Source organism: Cervus canadensis, chromosome 23 (genome assembly GCF_019320065.1).
Source record: "Cervus canadensis isolate Bull #8, Minnesota chromosome 23, ASM1932006v1, whole genome shotgun sequence".
NCBI lineage: Eukaryota > Metazoa > Chordata > Mammalia > Artiodactyla > Cervidae > Cervus > Cervus canadensis.
This window is the reverse complement of record NC_057408.1, coordinates 12,253,200-12,272,212: the sequence shown is the minus strand read 5'-3', so window position 1 is coordinate 12,272,212 and position 19,013 is coordinate 12,253,200. Positions and strand designations below refer to the sequence as shown.

The following is a 19,013-nucleotide window of genomic DNA, read 5'->3' as shown; positions in this document are numbered from 1 at the left end:
CCCCCTTAGTTTTCCAGAATGGCAGCCCCACCCGATCTTAATTTGAAACACATTTTTCTAGTTGCCACCACCCTAAGTTAGGCGTGTGTTCCTTCTTGCTGCAGCTACATCCAAGTACCGAGTGTTCTTGCTAAATGTGTCTGCAGAGGTCATCGGGCCGAGCTGCTTGGTTTTACAGGTGACAGAACTGTGAGATGCTCAGTGTCCAGTGTGACCTCGGGATGGTCTCCCTGCCCGGCTGTCACCTTCCTGGCCACCCACGCCCTCTCCACTATCAGATTCATCCTCTTGAAGCACTGGGCAGATCAGATGTCTCTCCTTGTAGATATGCTCAGTGCTTCCTTCCAGTCGCTAGACTGAAGTCCTTGTCAGGTCCTCTTAGGCCGGGGGAGTGGACTTCAGCCAGATGCTCATGAGCCCGGCCCCCTAAACTTTTCAGCTGGGTGGGTATCTTATACTTTCCTGTGACTGGGTCTTCACTCCAGCTGTTCCTCATTTCTGAAAATCTCTCTTCCATCCACCCTGAGTTCCTGATCCGCTCTGTGACTCCCACATACCCTGCCCAGCTCAAGACAGCTAGGAAATGATTATTAATTTCAGTATATTTGAACATGATATAAAGGGCAAAGCTTTTAAATTTTTGCAACTCGGTGGTATAGGAGAAACCTGTCCGTATCCTTTGCTTACATTTTTCCTGTGACTTAGGACACGCTAAGTTGGTTTGTAGGCAAGGAGAGCAGTTGCCACTTGCAGTTGGGAAGTGTGCTCTGATGCTTCCCAGTGTGCGTGCTCAGTTCAGTTCAGTTCAGTCGCTCAGTCGTGTCCGACTCTTTGCGATCCCATGAACCGCAGCACGCCAGGCCTCCCTGTCCATCACCAACTCCCGGAGTCCACCCAAACCCATGTCCACCGAGTCGGTGATGCCATCCAACCATCTCATCCCCTGTCATCCCCTTCTCCTCCTGCCCTCAATCTTTCCCAGCATCAGAGTCTTTTCCGTGCGTGCTCAGTCATGTCTGATTCTTTGCAACCCCTTGGACTATAGCCCGCCAGGCTCCTCGGTCCATGGGATTCTCCAGGCAAGAATACTGCAATGGGTTGCTCTGCCCTCCTCCAGGGGATCTTCCCGACCCAGGGATTGAACCCCGAGTCTCCTGAATTGCAGGTGGGTTCTTTACTACTAAGCCAACGGGGAAGCCTGATGCTTGCTGGATGGCTCTTCAATTCCAGTCTGAAGCCTCGATGCGTATACTGCACCGCACCTAGCACAGAGCTGGGGATGTGCTGAGCGGGTGAATCCAGTCGGAGCTAAATAACCTCGGGAAGATTCCTTAAGCACCTTAGTTTTCTCTTTGGCAAAAAGGCAATGGTAGCACCCGACCACCCGTCTGAGAATAATTCCACGACGACTGTGCAGGACGATGTGTACGCAAATACTTGAGAGTGAAGGGCAAGGGGCAGCCTCGTATTAACAGGAAGTAGCCGCCATTACTAGGATATGTTAGGGAGCCCGTGACAGAGCTTGATGACAGTGTCACCAAGAAATCCTTTTAAGTTTTATCAGGAAACTGACAAAACTGTCTTTCTCTGAGAGGGCAAAATTTCGAGATTTCCCCTGCGCCTTTTTTAATGCAGTCGTCCCAGTTGTGTGATATGAAGTGGGGGTCAGTCTTCCTTTGTGACAAAGGGCTCTGGGGTGGGCTTTCCGAGGAACAGAGGACGAAGCCGTGGACCCAGAGAAGCCTTTTCTATCATGAGTAAAGGCCTGACTGAGCTGTCCCCACAACGGTGAGATTGATGGGCTCTTAGTTTTATGTTGGCGCTTCTGGGTGGCGCTAGTGGTAAAGAACCCGCCCGCCAGCGCCGGAGACACAACAGGCGTGGGTTCAGTCTCTGAGTTGGGAAGATCCCCTGGAGTAGGAAATGGCAACCCTCTCCAGTGTTCTTGCCTGGAAAATTCCATGGGCAGAGGAGCCTGGCGGGCTATGGTCCACGGTCCGCAAAGAGTCGGATGCGACTGAGCACAATTTTATGTTAGTTGTCCCAAACGTCTGGGTTTTCTAGGCTTCAGTTTGGAAGAAAATAAAAACTATAACCTTGTTTGTCCTAGGAACGATAATCGTGTTGTTTCTAGAACAGTGTAAAGTTTGAATTTAATCTAGATCTTAGATAGGTTTTATTACTTTTGGTTCACGAGATTATTCTTGTCTAGTTACAACGGTCATCAAGCTTGTCAGATTTTGCTCTCAACAGTATTGAGCAGATTCCAGATAGGGTGTGTGGCCTGTGTCTGGACTGACTCAGGTGATAAAGATTCCTGCTGCCTCTTTAGTGGGGCTCCTCTTGGAATAAATGGAAACAATAGCAGCCGTATTAGGTATCTCACCATAGAGTTCTCCTTACTTGTGATTAATGGTACGTGTATTAGTTTTTATTGCTACATAACAAATGACTCCAAAACAGCAGCTTAAACTTATCTCACGACTTTTGTGAATCAGGAATCTGAGCACTGTTTACCTGTGTCCTCTGCTTTAGGGTCTCTCTGTTGTTTAGTTGCTGAGTTGTGTCTAATCTTTGTATCCTCATGGACTGTAGCCTGATAGGCTCCTCTCTCCGTAAGATTTCCCAGGCAAGAATATTGGAATAGGTCACCATTTCCTTCTCCAGGGGATCTTCCTGACCCAGGAATCAAACCCTCAGCTCCTGCATTGTAGATGGATTCTTTACTGCTGAACCACCGGGGAATCCCCATATCATGATAATATCTCATGTTAAATATTTTGCTTTGTCTGTAATAAATAAATAGGCAAATGAAATGAGGAAAAATCCATTTCAGAAATACCCTTTCTTGCTGAGGACTTTACGGAGCCATAAAAAAGATGAAGAACGAACAAACACGACTATTCTGAGTCTTCCTTCCTGTTTTAGGCTGGGTCACTGTGGACGTGAATCCATTTATACCACAAAGATATCATTGACCAGGGACTCTTGCCTCCCCAGCCTCTGAGCGTGTCTGTGTACAGATCAGACCCTGGCCGTGTCAGAACACTCTTTGTTCCTCCTTTCCCCTCATTTGAATCTAGGAACCTTATGATAGCAGTGAAAGTTTGTGCTTTCATTGCTTCTGACTTCAGAGTTTTATTGCAAGGGCAGAAAGGTATTTCTTTGCGCCTGAGTCCCCTTTTTCTCTCTCCTTTAGCACCTCGTCCCCTACAAAAGGAACAGAGAATTTCAGGCATTCAGTCACTTGACAAGTATTTCATAGCTAAGTATTCAAAGATGACAAATGATAGATGTTAGGGGTTCAAGTTTGGAAATCCTGCCATTTACTCCTCCTGTCTTCTGGGGTTTATGACCAAGAGGGCTGAATACTGCGGAAGGCAGGACGGAGAATGAAACATCTTCTCCCCTTCCTTTCCAAAATGTTAAACAACCCACCCAAGTGATAAACTGGTGAACAGCAGAGCCACGATTTGAATACAGACCTATGTTCTTTTCAATGAAATTAAGCTGCTTCTCAGCCTGAGCAGGAATTAAGGACGTTTTCCTAAGATCATGTGACCAGAAAAATCCTTGAATGCTGTATCACATTGATAAGTTTTCAAAAACCCTGATAAAATTTTTGCTGCCTTGCTCCAACATTTATCACCTTTCCATCTGATGTCATGCTTATAAGCACATGGATTGATGATGAAATGCCGTATTGGACTGGGTATGAGAAGACACATAATCACCGCTTCCTCACATGAAGCCAGAGATGACGGTGTGTTGTTCCCTCAGTATTTGGATTGTGTGTCTTCTCCAGCTACACAGCCACGCTGCAGTTGAAAGAGTACCGTTAACAATCAGTAGGGCAACTGTATGGTTTAGGGATGTTTTCCCACCACTGGCCCTGGTAGTTTATTTCACATCTTCAAAAAACATGCATGATGTTGCCAGGTCAGTTATAATTATATCTGGCTGTGGGCATTTGTTGTTGATCACTTATTTTGTTGTTCTCTTATTATCTTTGGTTTTAGTTCAGGGGTCAGCAGACTTTTTGTGTGTAAAGGGCCAGATAGTAAATATTTTTACCATTCATTGTCTATCACTACTATTCAACTCTGTTATTGTGTAACATTGGCCATAAACAGTACCTGAAGGAATGAGCAAGGATGTGTTCTGATAAAACTTTATTTACACAAACGGATTAATCTGGCCCTCAGGCTGTCACTTGCTGACTCCTGTCCAGACTGTAAGCTCTCAATGGCAGAGACAGAAGCGCCTCCTGTGTGGTTTCTAGGGAGGACTCTCTCTTTGACCCCCATCTTGCAGTGTCCCCACGGGGCCTCTCCTCTTTGCAGACACAGAAGGAGCCCTTAGGTGGTTTTTCCTCTTCTTATACGGACACGAGAACTGTCTGATTGGGGCCCCACCCATACAGTGTTATTTAACCTCAGTCACTTCTTTAAAGGGCTTCCCAGGTAGCTCAGTGGGTTAAGAATCCACCTGCAATGCAGGAGTTAAAGAAGACATAGGTTCGATCCCTGAGCAGGAAGATCCCCTGGAGGAGGGCATGGCAACCCACTCCAGTATTCTTGCCTAGAGAATCCCCTGGACAGAGGAGCCTGGCGGGTCGGAAAGAGTGGGAAATGGCTGAGCGACTAAGCAACAGCACCTCTTTAAAGGCCCTGTCGTCAAGTGCGGTCACGGTAAGAGTTAGGGCTGATCTTTCAGTTTGGCGGACGCGGCTCAGTCCATGATCCACAAGAAGGGTCTAAGCAGGAGAGAGGCATGACTCTGATGGACATGTGCAGCTGACGGTGGGAAGTCCTGTTAGATCCCACCTGCGGCGTCTAAGGAGCAGGACTGTGGCGTCCTGCGTCACGGTGGTGGCTGCGGGGACGACGAGGAGGGAGTGGGTTGGTGGGGAGAAATGTCTCAGAGCTGTCACACATAACTTACCTATCTGTATCCCTCGGTAGGAGACATAAGAGACGCGGGTTTTCGAACCCTGGGTCAGGAAGATCCCCCGGAGGAGGGCATGGCAACCCACTTCAGTGTTCTTGCCTGGAGAATCCCGTGCACAAGAGCCTGGTGGGCTACAGTCCATAGGGTCACAAATGTCAGACATGACTGAGTGCCTAACACTTTCACTTTCATCCCTCAGTAACCTGGGTGGCGGCTCAGTTCCCAGTGTCTAAGGTCACACTGTGTGCCTAGCAGATGCCCAGTGAAGGTTGAATAAATGCACAGGTGTCTGTGATGGGCTGGAGTGGTGGGGAGAGACATAAAATTTCCAAATGTGTATTTTACGTAGTGCCTGCCTGACAAGGATTATGATTTAGACCTGGAAAGTTGCTTGATGTCACCAAGGGCTTCAAGGAAATTATTTCTAATTAATTTTTCTTCAGTAGTCTAAGACGACAGAGCTTAACTGTTCTTTGAGTGTCTGAATATCATGCACACACACACACAGAGCAGAGAGCTTCCTGCTCAGCTTAGAGCTCCCCGCCCAGCCTTCTAAGGCAGCCACACAGATCTGGCCTGGAGTGGATGTTTGGGTGGTGAGTGGGTGGGTTGTGCAATGGCTTATTTTCTTTGGATCACATGGCTTGTGGTTATTGAGTCTATGCCTTTTTGTTTGTCTCCTTCAAAATCAAAGGACTGGATCCAATCTTAACATGGGAAATAAACACACAGACACTGGCACTAGTGACGACAAAATGGTCACTTACGAAGTGTTTCTATAGAGTGCATTTATGCCACTAACCTGGATACTTAAACATGGTTACAATGGTAAATGTATGTTGTGTGTGTTTATTATTAATAATAGGGGCTTCCCATATTGTTGGCTCAGATGGTAAAGGATCCACCTGTAATGCAGGAGACCTGAGTTCGATCCTCTGGAGAAGGGAGTATCTATCCACTCCAGTATCCTTGCCTGGCGAATCCCATGGACAGAGGAGCCTGGTGGGCTACAGTCCATGGGGTCACAAAGAGTCTGACATGACTGAGCGACTAACGCGCTTTCACACACTTACTGTTAACACAAGAAGGAAACTTTCTCCGTGGTGCTTTCAGACCTTGCTCTATTTTGTGTGCCCTTGTAATGGAGAGATGAGATCCTGATTCTGTCACTTACCAGCTGAGCCCCAGTATCCTCATCCGAAAGATGGGTAGATAATGTCTACCTCCCAGGGTTGTCCTGCTTGATATAAAATAGGTGTCCAGTACATGGTCACCACTTTTATTGTTTTTGTTCTGAAAGATTTCTGATGAAAGTCTGCCCTTAAGAGTTTGAGAATTTTTTTTTTTTTTTATTAGCCTTGTTTATCCCACAAGAGTTTGAGAATTTTTTAAGGGGGGTGTGTGTGTTAGTCGCTCAGTTGTGTCCGACTCTTTGCGACCCCATGGACTGTAGCCCACCAGGCTCCTCTGTCCATGGAATTCTCCAGGCAAGAATACTGGAGTGGGTAGCTATTCCTTTCTCCAGAGGATCTTCCCAACCCAGGGATCGAACCCAGGTCTCTTGCATTGTAGGCGGATTTTTTTACCATCTGAGACACTAGGGAAGCCCTAAGGAGTGTATTAAATTTAAATACTAGCTAAACCATAAAGCTCCAGTGTTCTTGCCCGGAAAATCCCATGGACTGAGGAGCCTGGTAGGCTACAGTCCATGGGGTCACAAAGTGTCGGACACGACTGAGCGACTTCACTTCACTTCAAACCATAAAGCTGCAAGTAAGGCCCATTAAGCAAGTGTAAAATCTCAAGAAACAGCCATTTACTAACCCATAGAAAATTAGGAAAGAGAGAAAATGTTTTACTTGGCAGTTAAAGGTTTTAACCCTGAAGCTGCCTGTCCTTAAGGCTACTCATGTTTTGCAGTAGTCTAGTATTTTACCTGGCTTCCTTGGTGGCTCAGTGGTAAAGAACCTGCCTGCAAATGAAGGAGTTGTGGGTTCTATCCCTATGTTGGGAAGATCCCCTGGAGAAGGAAGTGGTAACCCTCTCCAGTATTCTTGCCTGGAGAATACTGGAGGGGCCAGATGGGCTATAATCCATGGGATCGCAAGAGAGTCAGACAAAACTTATCGACTAAACAACAGCAATAATTGTTGGATATCCATGTTGCTTCTGGGATTTATTTTAAATAATATTGGACAAAATCCTCACTTAAATATTTGAACATTTCTTAGATGTACACTTATGATTATAAAAATTTAGATGTTTAAGAGGCTAGATTTGGTATAAAGCCTGCAGCCAGCTAAAAGTTCCACTCAAGGCAACTCACCTTGATAAAAATATCTAACAAACTATAACATGAAAGTGGAATATAAAAGATATCTCCTTGGAAAGCAATTGTCCTTGCTTCCAAATTTCAGTATATATTTTACAAGTTGTCCAGTGTTGTAAAGGTTTGGTTTTCTTCTCTGTAGCCTACAAATAATAATACCTTCACTATGCTGAAAGTTTCAAGGAGTCAGTGTTTATAAAGCATTTCATTCAGAGTCCCTCATGCAGTTAACACTAAATAAATGTGAGCTGCCACTATTAATGATATCGAGTACATGTAGGTAGGTATGATGCTTATGTATCAGTAAATAATGCCAGAAAGTATTAGTGTAAATATATTCCTAATTTGAATATAACTGAGGTTGCACTTGGAACTTGTATAGTGTCACTTTATGCAGTGGTGTATACACAAACACAAATTCTAAATATATGGAGTGGGTGGTGACAGTTAGGAAAATAGGCTAGAATGTGTTTTCAAGAAGCCATTAGGAAAATTTGAGGACTAAGCTGGTATTTAAAGTACATCACACAGTAAAAGCTCAGAATATTAATGTTAATAGCAACCAGATATTGTAGGACAGTGGCTTTCAAACTTTGAAAGCAGGGTACACTTCCCAAGAGAAATTCAATTCCAATAAGACCCCCAATGCAAATAAACGTATGTATGTGTCACCTTTGTGAAAGTGTTTAGCCGAAAAAAACTTTCCATGCCTGCTGTACTCTGATATTTTTAAATCTGTTTCATTTTATTTTAATGTTGGTTGTGAACCGATTAAACTTGCTGGGTAGAGACACACAATTTGAAATAAAACCTTAAAGCTTGTATACCCTTAAAAAAAAGTTGGCTGCTACATTACTGTTGTTGTAAATTCTCACCCAAGCGTTTAATCAATAATGAATGGTTTTGTTCTTATTTGCATGATAAGTTGAACTTTGGGGGTCCTTCATCAGTCTTATTTCCATGTGGGTAAATAACGTTCTGTCAAAAGCGTCATAAGCGAATGCAGGAAGAATTCAACTGACAGCTAGGCACGGGTCCTAGTTCACCCTGGTTTCCCTTTCTTTTAAACCAGGTAGTTCCAATTTGCCAGCAGAATGAGTACAGAAAGAGACTCAGAAACAACGTTTGATGAGGATTCTCAGCCTAATGATGAAGTGGTTCCCTACAGTGATGATGAAACAGAAGATGAGCTTGATGACCAGGAACCTGCCGTGGAACCACAGCAGAATCGGGTTAACAAGGAAGCGGAGGAAACCCGGGAGCCGTTCAAAAAAGGTACCGTGCTGGGATCTGGAGGCCAGGCACCCGTCTGTCCTTGTGTGGGCAGTAGCAACAGGTGCAAAGGACGGATGCTCCGGGAGGCATCTTCTTTCTCTCAGCTTCGGATGAAACTTGATGGGCTGGGACAAGTACACGCTGTCCTCAGTGTGGTAGGCTGGTGGACTGTGGCTATCAAGCTCTGCAGAGAAAACGGAAGGTTCTTGCTTCATGTCTCTATTTTTAGAAAGGAGCTGAGTCTGGAAGAATTTGCTTGTTGCCACACCCAGGAACCTTGCAGTCACCGTAACGTTTGTTCAGTCCTTTGTGAATATAAAATGGTTTTGACTTTTTAGTAACAGGGGCAGAATGTGTAGGTCTCTGATTGTCACGAGGGGCTATGATGCAGCAAAGAGTGCTCCCTGCCCCGAATCGGGGCCACTTCAAGGCCGGCTCTGGACCACGGATTGGCAGACTTTTTCCAAGGGACAGGTAGTAGCTATTTCAGGCTCTGTGGCTCATACAGTCTCTGTCACAACTTACCGCTGATGTTTCTTGAAAATGGCCATGGACAACCGGTCATTTGGGGTTATAGAATGTAGCTGACTTTCATGGTTGTGCTTTTTTTCTCCCATGACTTTTCTATTTCACTTCCTACTAGTTCTCCCACCCTGCGAACACATGCGGTCTTTTCTTCTAGCACTTCCGCTCCAGGAGGAAGCCGATCCTTTGGTCTTTACACCCCAGATTTACACCATAGTTCAAGTTGAAAATGTTTTCCTCCCCGGTCCAGCGACATGACTGGTTTCCCATTCACAGAAATCGCCAGGAAGTTGTTCTCTTTCTGCCTCTCCCACTACACCTCGTTCCAGCCTCAGTCAGAATAACCTCTGGTTTTGTCTGGCTTCCCTGTCATTGCCGACCCCCCTGCCAGAAGCCTGCTTCCCTTACGTTTCCCTGCCCATGGTCTCTCCCTGCAGGATTCTGCTGCCTGTTAAGCTGATTTGTTTGTTTGTTTGTTTGTTTTCCAAAGAGGTTTCACCTGTAGAAAAACAGGTAAAGCATGAAATCCCACTGATGTAGTGATTCCTCCTGCTCTGCTCAGATGGTGTCCATCTTCTGCTCCGCTGTGTGGGGAGGTCTTGATGGGGAGGTGATGTGGACATGTGCCCACGAGGGCTGCCTCCCACCACAGGCTCCGAAACTTAGGGAGGCCATCTGCTCAACTACATCGTTTTCCCCTCCTCAGCTTTCTGCATCAAACACTGAGCAGCATCAGGTCTTCCTGTGGATGTCTGGCTGTGATTTTAAGCTATTGAGCATCAGTGCCTTCTGAGAAGGCACTGAAATCACTACAATTGAGCTTTGTTGAAATGGAATCACTGCCAGTCTGATGAGGAATGTGGCCTCTGTCATAACAGGTCCAGACTGGATAGTGTTCGAAAGGGGGTAAGGCAGAAGTCGCCGAACGAGTTAGCAAGGGGAGTTCTAGTTGATTGCCCAGATAGTAAATAACGTGTTTCTTCCTCATTCCTTCTCCCACTGTACTTTTTGAGTTTTATATAACCATCATGGAATCTACCCTATGTAGGTATCTGATGATCTGGCTGAAAATGGGCTTGGTGCATGTAGGGGTGAACTTTGCTGTTGGGCTTGCTGCCATATTATCAGATGTGTGGTCCAGGACAAGGAAATGGACGGGGTTGGGTGCCTGTGGAATTGTCGGAGGGGCACGTAGTGGGTGGAAACGCTCACCTCTGTTTTTTTCCAGCTCTGCCTTCACATTCTACTGCCGAGGGCTTTTTGCTGGTCATGCGGCTCCCAGGTCATTTCTCGTAGATTGCTACCCTCAGAACACAGGCATTGCAGGGAGCTCAGACTTGATCTTGGCTCTTCAGAGTCTTTTCTAAGGATAGGGGAATTTGGTGGTTCTCAAAATCCCTTTCAAGTGACTTTTAATATATCATTATTATTATTTTGACCAAGAGACCACTAGTTCTTGACGAGGGATGGGACCCAGGCCCCAGCGATGCCAAGAGCTAACCAGTGGACAGCCAGGGGCATTCCCAAGCATTATTATTCTGACCCCTCTGTATGCCCTTCCTAGACACACAGAGGACACTCAGGAAGTGCTTGACCCCTTTCCTTTCGCTCCTGCTTCTACCCTGCATCCCAGCAACCAGTCCGCGTCCTCTCCTCTCCCCCCACCCCCTTCTTCCTCTTCGTCCTTCTTTCCCCCTCTTAATTTTCCCCCATATTCCTACTTGGGCATTTTCCCAGTACAGATCATTGTCTTTTTGACTTCCTTTTTAACTGTCATCTGTCTGTCTTGACATTTTACATGAAGGACAATTTTCTTCAAAGAGCTCGCTTCTTTAGAACAAAGAGTGTGAGTCACTCTGAAGTGCCCTCCAGCTGAGTGATACCAGGGACCCGGGCCTCTTCCAGCAGAGCAGTGTCTAAGAGTGTGTGAACCACGTTCGTTTTTCTTAACCATATTTTAGTGCAGAAAGTTGGTTCTCTTTTTTTTTTTTTAAAGATGCTTAGCCCCACTTTAGTAAGCAAGTGTTTTGAGAGGCCCATTGCAAGTACTTTTCAGCTGAAGGACGTTTCTTGTGTGCTGCAAGAATTAAGAGCAGATGTAAGCCTGCTGTCAGAATGTGCCTTGAAGGGAGAAAAACCCGCAGATTTTACTAATATCCGTGTACCCTTGGTTTCCTTTGCGCAACTGTTAACAAAACTAAGGGGGAATGTTTCCATGAGATGGAATGGACATTCTCTTGTGAACACACAAGAATGGTATGTCCCAAGTATGTTCTGGGAAACACTGTTTCTACCAGATATTTCTGGACACAGAGATTCTTTGGTCCCTGAGACTGGAAACCCAGAATTCTTTATCCTGTTGAAGTTTAAGTTTATCCATTAGCATACAAGAATCCCAGAAAGCTTTGACTCTAAAGAAACCAGTTTAATTTTATTCAGTCGCAGGTTCCTGAAATTCCTTGACTCTGGGTGGTTTGTTGGCTTGTTTGCGTATGTAGCTTACCCCTCCACCCTCCTGGTAGCCCCAGGTCACCTCCTTGGGTAGCTCTGTGCCAGCCGGGAACCAGCGTAGAGATGGAGGCCCTTGGGAATGAACACATGCCCTCTGTTAGCACACTGGCTCACTCTTCTGAGCCTGGGGATGGGACGAGAAAGCCGTCTCCTGCCTCCGAGGCCGTGTGGCTTGGTGAGTTAACCCTGCACTCTTCTCGCACTGGCTGGCTTACAAACGAATGTAACCGCGTCCCTTTCCTGCAGCAAACTCTTACCTGGATCCTGCTTTCTGCCTCGGGCGGCTGTCCTGTCTCCTGTTCTGCAAACCTATTTCTCTACCATCACAGCCCTCTGTTCCCCCGGTCCCTCCCCTCCGGGGGACACCCCAGCTCCCTAAGGATGACGCTTTCGGCAAGATCACCAAGAACCCCAGAGCCCAGTGCAGGGGCTCTTTGTCAACCTTCTCTTCCCGCGTCCATCTGCTCTGAAGCATGTGACCTGGACAGCCTCTCCTTCGGGAAACGGGCCTCCCTGACAGGACTGCACTCTGGCCCCGACACTCCTGTTCCTCTCTCTTCGGCTACTCTCCACCCCGCCTTTACGGTGTTCCCACTCCCGGTCACGCTTCCTTCTCTGTCTACAGGCCTGCCTGTGGCAAGTTCATTCTCTTCACTTACTGCGTCTCTGTTCGTGACCCGGAGAGGTGGTGAATGTGCTGGTATGCAGGGAGGATGCTGGGTGCGGGCTGTGAGGATTTCAGCCTTGGCTTCATGACTTTCTAGCTTTGTGACCTTGAGGGAAGGACTTCTTTCTCTGTGCCTCAATGTCCCCATCCGTGAAATGGACCTAATGTGAGTACCGACCTCATCGGGTGGTTGGTTGTGAGGATTAAATCAGAAAGTAAGTGGGAAGGAATGAGAACAGTTTCAGGTATGCCATAAATGCCCAGTCCATACTGGCTGTTATCACCCCCACCTGTCATCCCCTCTCTCATCTTTCCACCATCAGATCATCTTCTTGACCCTTCTGCTTCCCTTTGGGGTGTTCAGATTCTCCTGGAACACCCCCAGGCTGAAGCTGCTGGGTCATTCTTTTTAACGGATCCTTCCATCCTCAAGTCTAAGCACAGTGAATGGATGGAGAGATGGATGGGCTGAAGAACAGTTAATTTCTCAGCAATGAGTTCACCCACATATGTAAAGAAACTTTCGGTGATTTAGTGTGTTCCCTACCTCTGCCATCTTAGAAGCCTCTCCTGTTGGTTCAAACTTCTCCAGCCTTCTCTGTTTTTGCAGACCTGTGGCCGTTCTGCTAACCGCCCCCCGCCACCACACCAGGCTTTCCCGTACCTCACCGGCTTCTCAGATAAAACCTTAGACTGAGTCTTGGGTCGTTCAGCTCACCTGCACGAGGGCAAGGCACAGTGTCTTCAAACAGAGAAGACAGCTGAATTGATGGAAAAGTCTCTCTGTGCACATTTTAAATGACAGGGACAAAGCTAAAGTTTGCAAGAAGAGTCTCGATCATGTAGTGCCTTTGTCTTTTAATGGATTGACCTGTGGTTCCTCTCCAGGAGCTGTGACGAAAGAGCCAGCCTTGGGCGGGAGAAAGGCCTGCCTGAGCTGCCGAGAGAAAGATGAGGAGGCGTTAACTAGGAGCAGGGAGAGGAAGGAGGCTGCCCAGTGGCGGGAGGCAGCGTGCACGCCTGTGGCACGTGGAGGGGCTGGAGTTCAGCCTGGGGGAGTGGGGACCTCATGGGGAGAGGACGGTTGTGATCTCACTGTCTTCCTTCTCAGCATCCATCACAGTGTGACTTGGCAACCACTGGTTTTTATTTCACACAGGTTGTACAGTGCCCTTCTTCCAGCCAATCTGCAAGTGCTCCAAGGACCCAAGGTCCAGCCTGTCTTGTTTGTTCTGAGCTGGTGTCAGGGCAGCAGGCTTGGGGGGCATTTGTGACTGACAGCAGGAGAAGCTTCAGCAGAGGTATGAATAGGGAACCAGGTGAGGCCTCCCCTGGTCAAGGAAGGCTTCCTGGAGGGGAGGACACCTGTGCTGAGTCCTGAGTAAAGGCGAGCGGCACGTTGACCCGTGTGGTCTCAGGGGCAGGGCGTGCCAGGGTGAGGCAGCGGGAAGGAGGGCTCCCTGGGGCTGAGTTCAGGAAGCTTCGAGCCGTTTTGGAGCTTGATGATGGGTGGGGCGGTGCCCGTGCTGAAGATTCTGGACACTTTGCTGAGGGCGTTGGGGAGCCACGCCAGCAATTTAGGCTGAAAACGGGGGCTCCTCCCAGTGCTGCCGCTCTGCTGCTGTCTCCTCCTCTCGCCCGTCTCCAGCCCTGCAGAGGACTGCCCTGCCCTGGGATCTGATTCCACCTGCTTCCCCCGGTGGCCCAGGCCCGTGTGGCTGGGCCCTGTCTTCCTCTCCGACCGAGACGGCTGCGTGCAGCTTGCAGCCTTATTTGCATGTTTGATTTGGAATGGAATGCCGCATGTATTTGTGCGTGTATGTGGACTTATTCAAAGATAAACTTTTAAGATTTACTCATTGTTGAATGCAGGTGTGTTTCTTCCCCATGACTGCATAAGTTTCCATCTTTTCCTGTCTTCTCCTCTCTTGATTTATTCCCATCCACCATCCCATTGTCTTTTGGGATAATATTTTTTTAATTGACTTATTTTTTGGCTGTACCACATGGCTGGCGGGATCTAATTTCCCCAAGCAGGCATTGAACCTGAGCCCTTGGCAGCAAAAACTTGGAGTCCTAACCACTGAACTGCCAGGGGATTCCCTTGAATAATATTTTCAAAAATGTTAAACATAATGGCATCATGACCATAAGAAAATCGGGCAACTTACATGTATTGATTAAACCTATTTATTATTTAATTAACCTATTATAAACAAATTTATTGTCATCTTATAAAGGGAAAGAATTGAACTACAAAGGATTTTTTTCCCCCAAAGGTAATAGTATTGATAAAAGGGGACAGAAAGAAAATGAACTCCCCCAGCCTGCCTCTTCTGTGTCTGCTGTTGCCCATTTCTCCTGTGTCCTTCTGGAGATATACACATACCACTTTGTGCAAAGGTTACTTACAAACCCGAGACCTTACGTACCCATAGACACATATACACGTGGTCACATGTGTGCAATTGTGTGTGCATGCCTGCACCCCTACTGTGCACTCATGTTGTGTGTTACATGCCTGCGTGGCCAGGGTCATTTGACGATCTCCCCTGTCATGATGTACGTATAAAGCTCCCTCATTCTTGTTTGTGGACCACACAGACTTTCATCACATGGATATTTAACCAGCTGCTCACAGTGGTATTTCGGCTGTTTCTAATCTCCCTGATGAACAGGGCTGCACTGAACAGCCCTGAGACACGTTATTTCTTTATCCGGGTGTACGCACACGCGTGAGCATGTCTGTTGAAGTTTGATAGATGTGGCCAACTTGTCCTCTGCAGAGGCCACCTAAGAGGGCCAGTTTCTTTCGCCTTTGTGGGATGAAAATGGGTACTTCACTGAAGAACTGTCCTTGTTTTTTCATGAACTTGGGTATCTTTTCATATTTTTAAGAGCCATTGAATTTCTCTTTGTATGAATGGTCTATTTGTTCTTTACCCATTTCCCTCTTGGGTTGGTTTTGTTTGTTTTTTGATGCTAAACTTTTGATCATTTAGCTCTCCTGGTTTTCTGTAGCCTGTACCAACTAATACAGCTTTTTGGTTGTAAAGTTGTCTATAATCGAGAGTTCAGAATGAGGGGTCAGGTAAAACTGACTTTCTCTGCCAGATGTTGATGATCAAAGGACTTGGTGACCCTGAGAACATCTAACATCATTTGGCCATTTTTGCATGTATTAAATACACATTTACATGTATTAAATACATGTTTTTCAGGAGATTTTGAGCCGGTGGCTGATGGTAAATGCATTGATGATTTTATTAGGCACAACCCTTGTGAATTAATTTCCTTCTTGCTTTTAAACAAAGGGTCATCAGGTGAAGGTGAATTTTTTTGTTGGTTAGTATATTACTTCTGTTTTCTTGGTCAATATTTCCATTCTAGAAAATGGTACAAGATTTCTACTTTTTCTATAAATTAGCCTTGGGGTCCAAGTGTCCAGTAAGGTTCTTGGTTTTAACTGGGTACTTAGTAAATGTTTGATCCAAAATGTGAATATTTCCAAGTGCTATTTTGCCACCTTTCTTAAAGGCATGTGCTTAACACAACACTTCTCAAATGATATTAATAGGTGTTCTGTGATTTTTTTTTAAATGTGCCCCTGGTCACATTAATTTTGAAAAGATTGGATTAAATAAAATTAAATAAGTCCTTTACTATAGGACTTCTCAGAGACTTTGATACACCAGTGGGTCCATTGAATGTCCAAGAGGAGGATGTTGGATACTGTGTTTCACAAATGTATTTGACCACAGAAACCGTTTTCACTTTCTTTTTTTTTTCTTGGTTCTTAATTTTTTTTTCATTTATTTTCATTAGTTGGAGGCTAATTACTTTACAATATTGTAGTGGTTTTTGCCATACATTGACATGAATCAGCCATGGATTTACATGTGTTCCCCATCCTGTGTTTTCACTTTTTTTATGGTCTCTCATTGAACTGCTCCTCAAGCAATTAGCATGAAACTCAGGAAAGTATCACGGAAAGCAACTGGTTTCTTTTTCAACTGAAATTAGGCCAAATTTGTCTGAATTAGGCCAAATGAGGAACCCTGTTAGAAATAGTTATTTTGATTACTTGACAGTAATCAGATTTCTGAAATTAACTGCAGATGCTGCTATAGTTAAGCTCAGGGTGCAGCAGACGAAGACACCAGTTACTTTCTCCAAGCTCTCCAAGGTGTTATTCACAGTGTAAAATTAAGAGACCAAGGTCATTTCTGATAGACCTCCACTGCCCTACTTGAGGTCAGATACCACCTTCAGTCTGAAGCATCCCAATCAAACCGGGCTGTAGGTGAGGGGGTCATGGGGAGACAGAGGCCGTTGGCCGCAGGACTTAATTATGAATCAAATTTTTATTTTTTATTTATTTATTTTTTTATGAAGCAAATTTAAGGAGCCACAAGGGGGGCTAAGAATCCAGTGCATGAACAGGGCGGCTTATTTTTTCCTCTTGAGCACTTCTGACTTTGGTTTTTATCCCTTCTCATTGGTCATTTCTCCCTTTTTAAGGAATCTTAATTATTTTTCTTTTCGACCTTCCTGAATTTTCAAACAGCAATTCTCAGAGGTGTTCTAGAACACTGGTGACCAGGGATATGTCACGAGTCATCTGAGAGCCAAATGAAACCGTTAACAATTTGCAGATTACCATAAAATAGCATGAGGAGGGCATGGCAACCTACTCCAGTCTTCTTGCCTGGAGAATCCCACGGACAGAGGAGCATGGTGGGCTTCAGTCCATAGGGTCGCAGAGTCAGACACGACTGAAACGACAGCACACACACACATTTTATAAACCAAGTAAAGGAGTTTGAAGAAATAATTTAACTTAATTTGGCTGTGACCTTGTGGGGCTCTGGGGTTTTTGTTCAGGCCATGTTTAAATGAGGATTTCTCTTTTAGAATCAAATGTTCCATGAACAGTGGTCAATTTATAACATGGGCATTGGTTTGCGCAGGCCGCCCTAACAAATTACCACGAACTGAGTGACTTGAATGCACAAGTGTGTTATGTCACCGTCCGGGAGGCTAGAAGTCTGAGATCGGTGTGTTGTGGTGTGTTGATTCCTTCTGAAGACTGTGAGGGAAGGGTCTGTCCAGGCCTCTCTCCTTGGCTTGACTGTCTTCCCTCCGTGGATATCTCTGTGTCCTGGTTTCCTTTTATTATATGGACAACAGTCATATTGGATTAGGGTCCTCTCTAATGACCCCACTTTAACTTAATTGCATCTGAGTGACTCTGTTTCCAAATAAGGTCATGCTCTGAGGTACAGGATGGGGTTAGAGCTTTGATGTGTGAATCTAGGAAAGACATAATTCAACCCATAGCAACAGGCTAATTTTCTCTTTCTTTTTTAAAGACTGTACATGGCAAGTCAAAGCCAATGATCGACGCTTCCATGAACAACCTCAGTTTATGAACACAGTATTCTTTTGCATTAAGGAGAGCAAATATGCGGTAAGTTGATTTTAATCAGTTAGCTTTATTAAAAGCCAGTTTTTTTCCCCCCAATAGCCATGCTGCTTACTTGCTTTGTGTGACATCTGCCTTTCAGGTAACCCCTGGCCGGGGGCCACTGACAGTCATTGTTACTTCTCTAGAATGTCATTTTTTAAATTGAAGTATAGTTGATTTACAATGTTGTATCAGGGTCTGCTGTACAACAAAGTCATTCAGTTTATACATATATATATATATATATTCGTTAAAAAATTCTTTTCCATCTGGTTTATCCCAGGACATTGAATAAGACTTCGTTGTTTATCCATCCTATATATAATAGTTTCCATCTGCTAGCTCCACACTCCGAGTCCATTCTCCTTGGCAGTCACAAATCTGTTCTGTATGTCTGTGAGTCTGTTTCTATTTCACAGATAAGGTCATTTGTGTCTTATTTCAGATTTCCTAGAATGTCCTTTTTTCTCATCACAGTAAGATGAACTACCTTAAGGGTGTATGGGGCAATGTGAAACAAAACAAAGTTGATTGAAATTTTCCTTCTGAATATACAAAGCTCTTTTTAAAAAATTTTATAAAAGCACATACAGTAATATCACAGATGCCTTGCTTTTTGACAGTAATAAGAATTTGAAAGGAATCTTGGTAACTTATCTCTCCATCCTTGGCCTGTGATGGATTCAGAGACTTTGAAGATATTTTCGCCCCAAAAATGCTTATTACCATTGAAATATAAAGAACAGGAGCCAAGTCTGGGCTGAAATGTGGTCTGTTAGATTCCTGGGACTATTCCACAGAATACCGCCAACTGGGCGGTGTAAAACAACAGAAGTTTATTCTCTTACAAATTGAAAAGGCCCGAAGTCTAAAATCAAGGTGTCGGTGGGCTGATTCCTTCTGGGGGATCCGCGGGAGAGACTGCTGCAGACTTCTCCTTGGTTTCTGGCTGACAGCCCCAGATGCTCCTTGGCTTCACACCACTCCAGTCTCCGTCTCCCTGTATATTTCTCTGTGCCCAGTTTTCCTCTACGAAGGCCAGCAGGCCTAATCATTGGATTAGGCCTTATCCACCTTAATCCAGCGTGACCTCACTGTAATTGATCACCTCGGCAAAGACCGTCTTTCCTAATATTTGGTCGGCCAAAAAGTTTGTTTGGATTTTTCCGTCCCACCTGATGGGAAAACCCGAACTACCTTTTTGGCCAACCCAGTAAGATGACCGTCGCGGGTCACAGGGTCAGAACTTGAGTGTATCTTTGCGGGGCACACAATTCAACCCACACCTG

The 19,013-nt window shown here is 45.5% G+C and overlaps 1 protein-coding gene across 4 annotated transcripts in view; it reads left to right on the top strand.

Moving 5' to 3' along the window:
- Positions 1-19,013, top strand: part of ATP8B1 (ATPase phospholipid transporting 8B1) — a 147,719-nt gene that overhangs the window by 83,865 nt on the left and 44,841 nt on the right. For 3 of the 4 annotated variants that reach the window (XM_043443837.1, XM_043443838.1, XM_043443836.1), the window contains 2 exons: positions 8,352-8,554; positions 17,630-17,727. In XM_043443837.1, coding sequence (XP_043299772.1) covers positions 8,374-8,554; positions 17,630-17,727 — 279 coding nt within the window. In that variant the 5' untranslated portion in view covers positions 8,352-8,373. Of the gene's footprint in view, positions 1-8,351; positions 8,555-11,210; positions 11,766-17,629; positions 17,728-19,013 lie in introns of those variants that run through there. The other variant, XM_043443839.1, reaches the window with a different exon arrangement.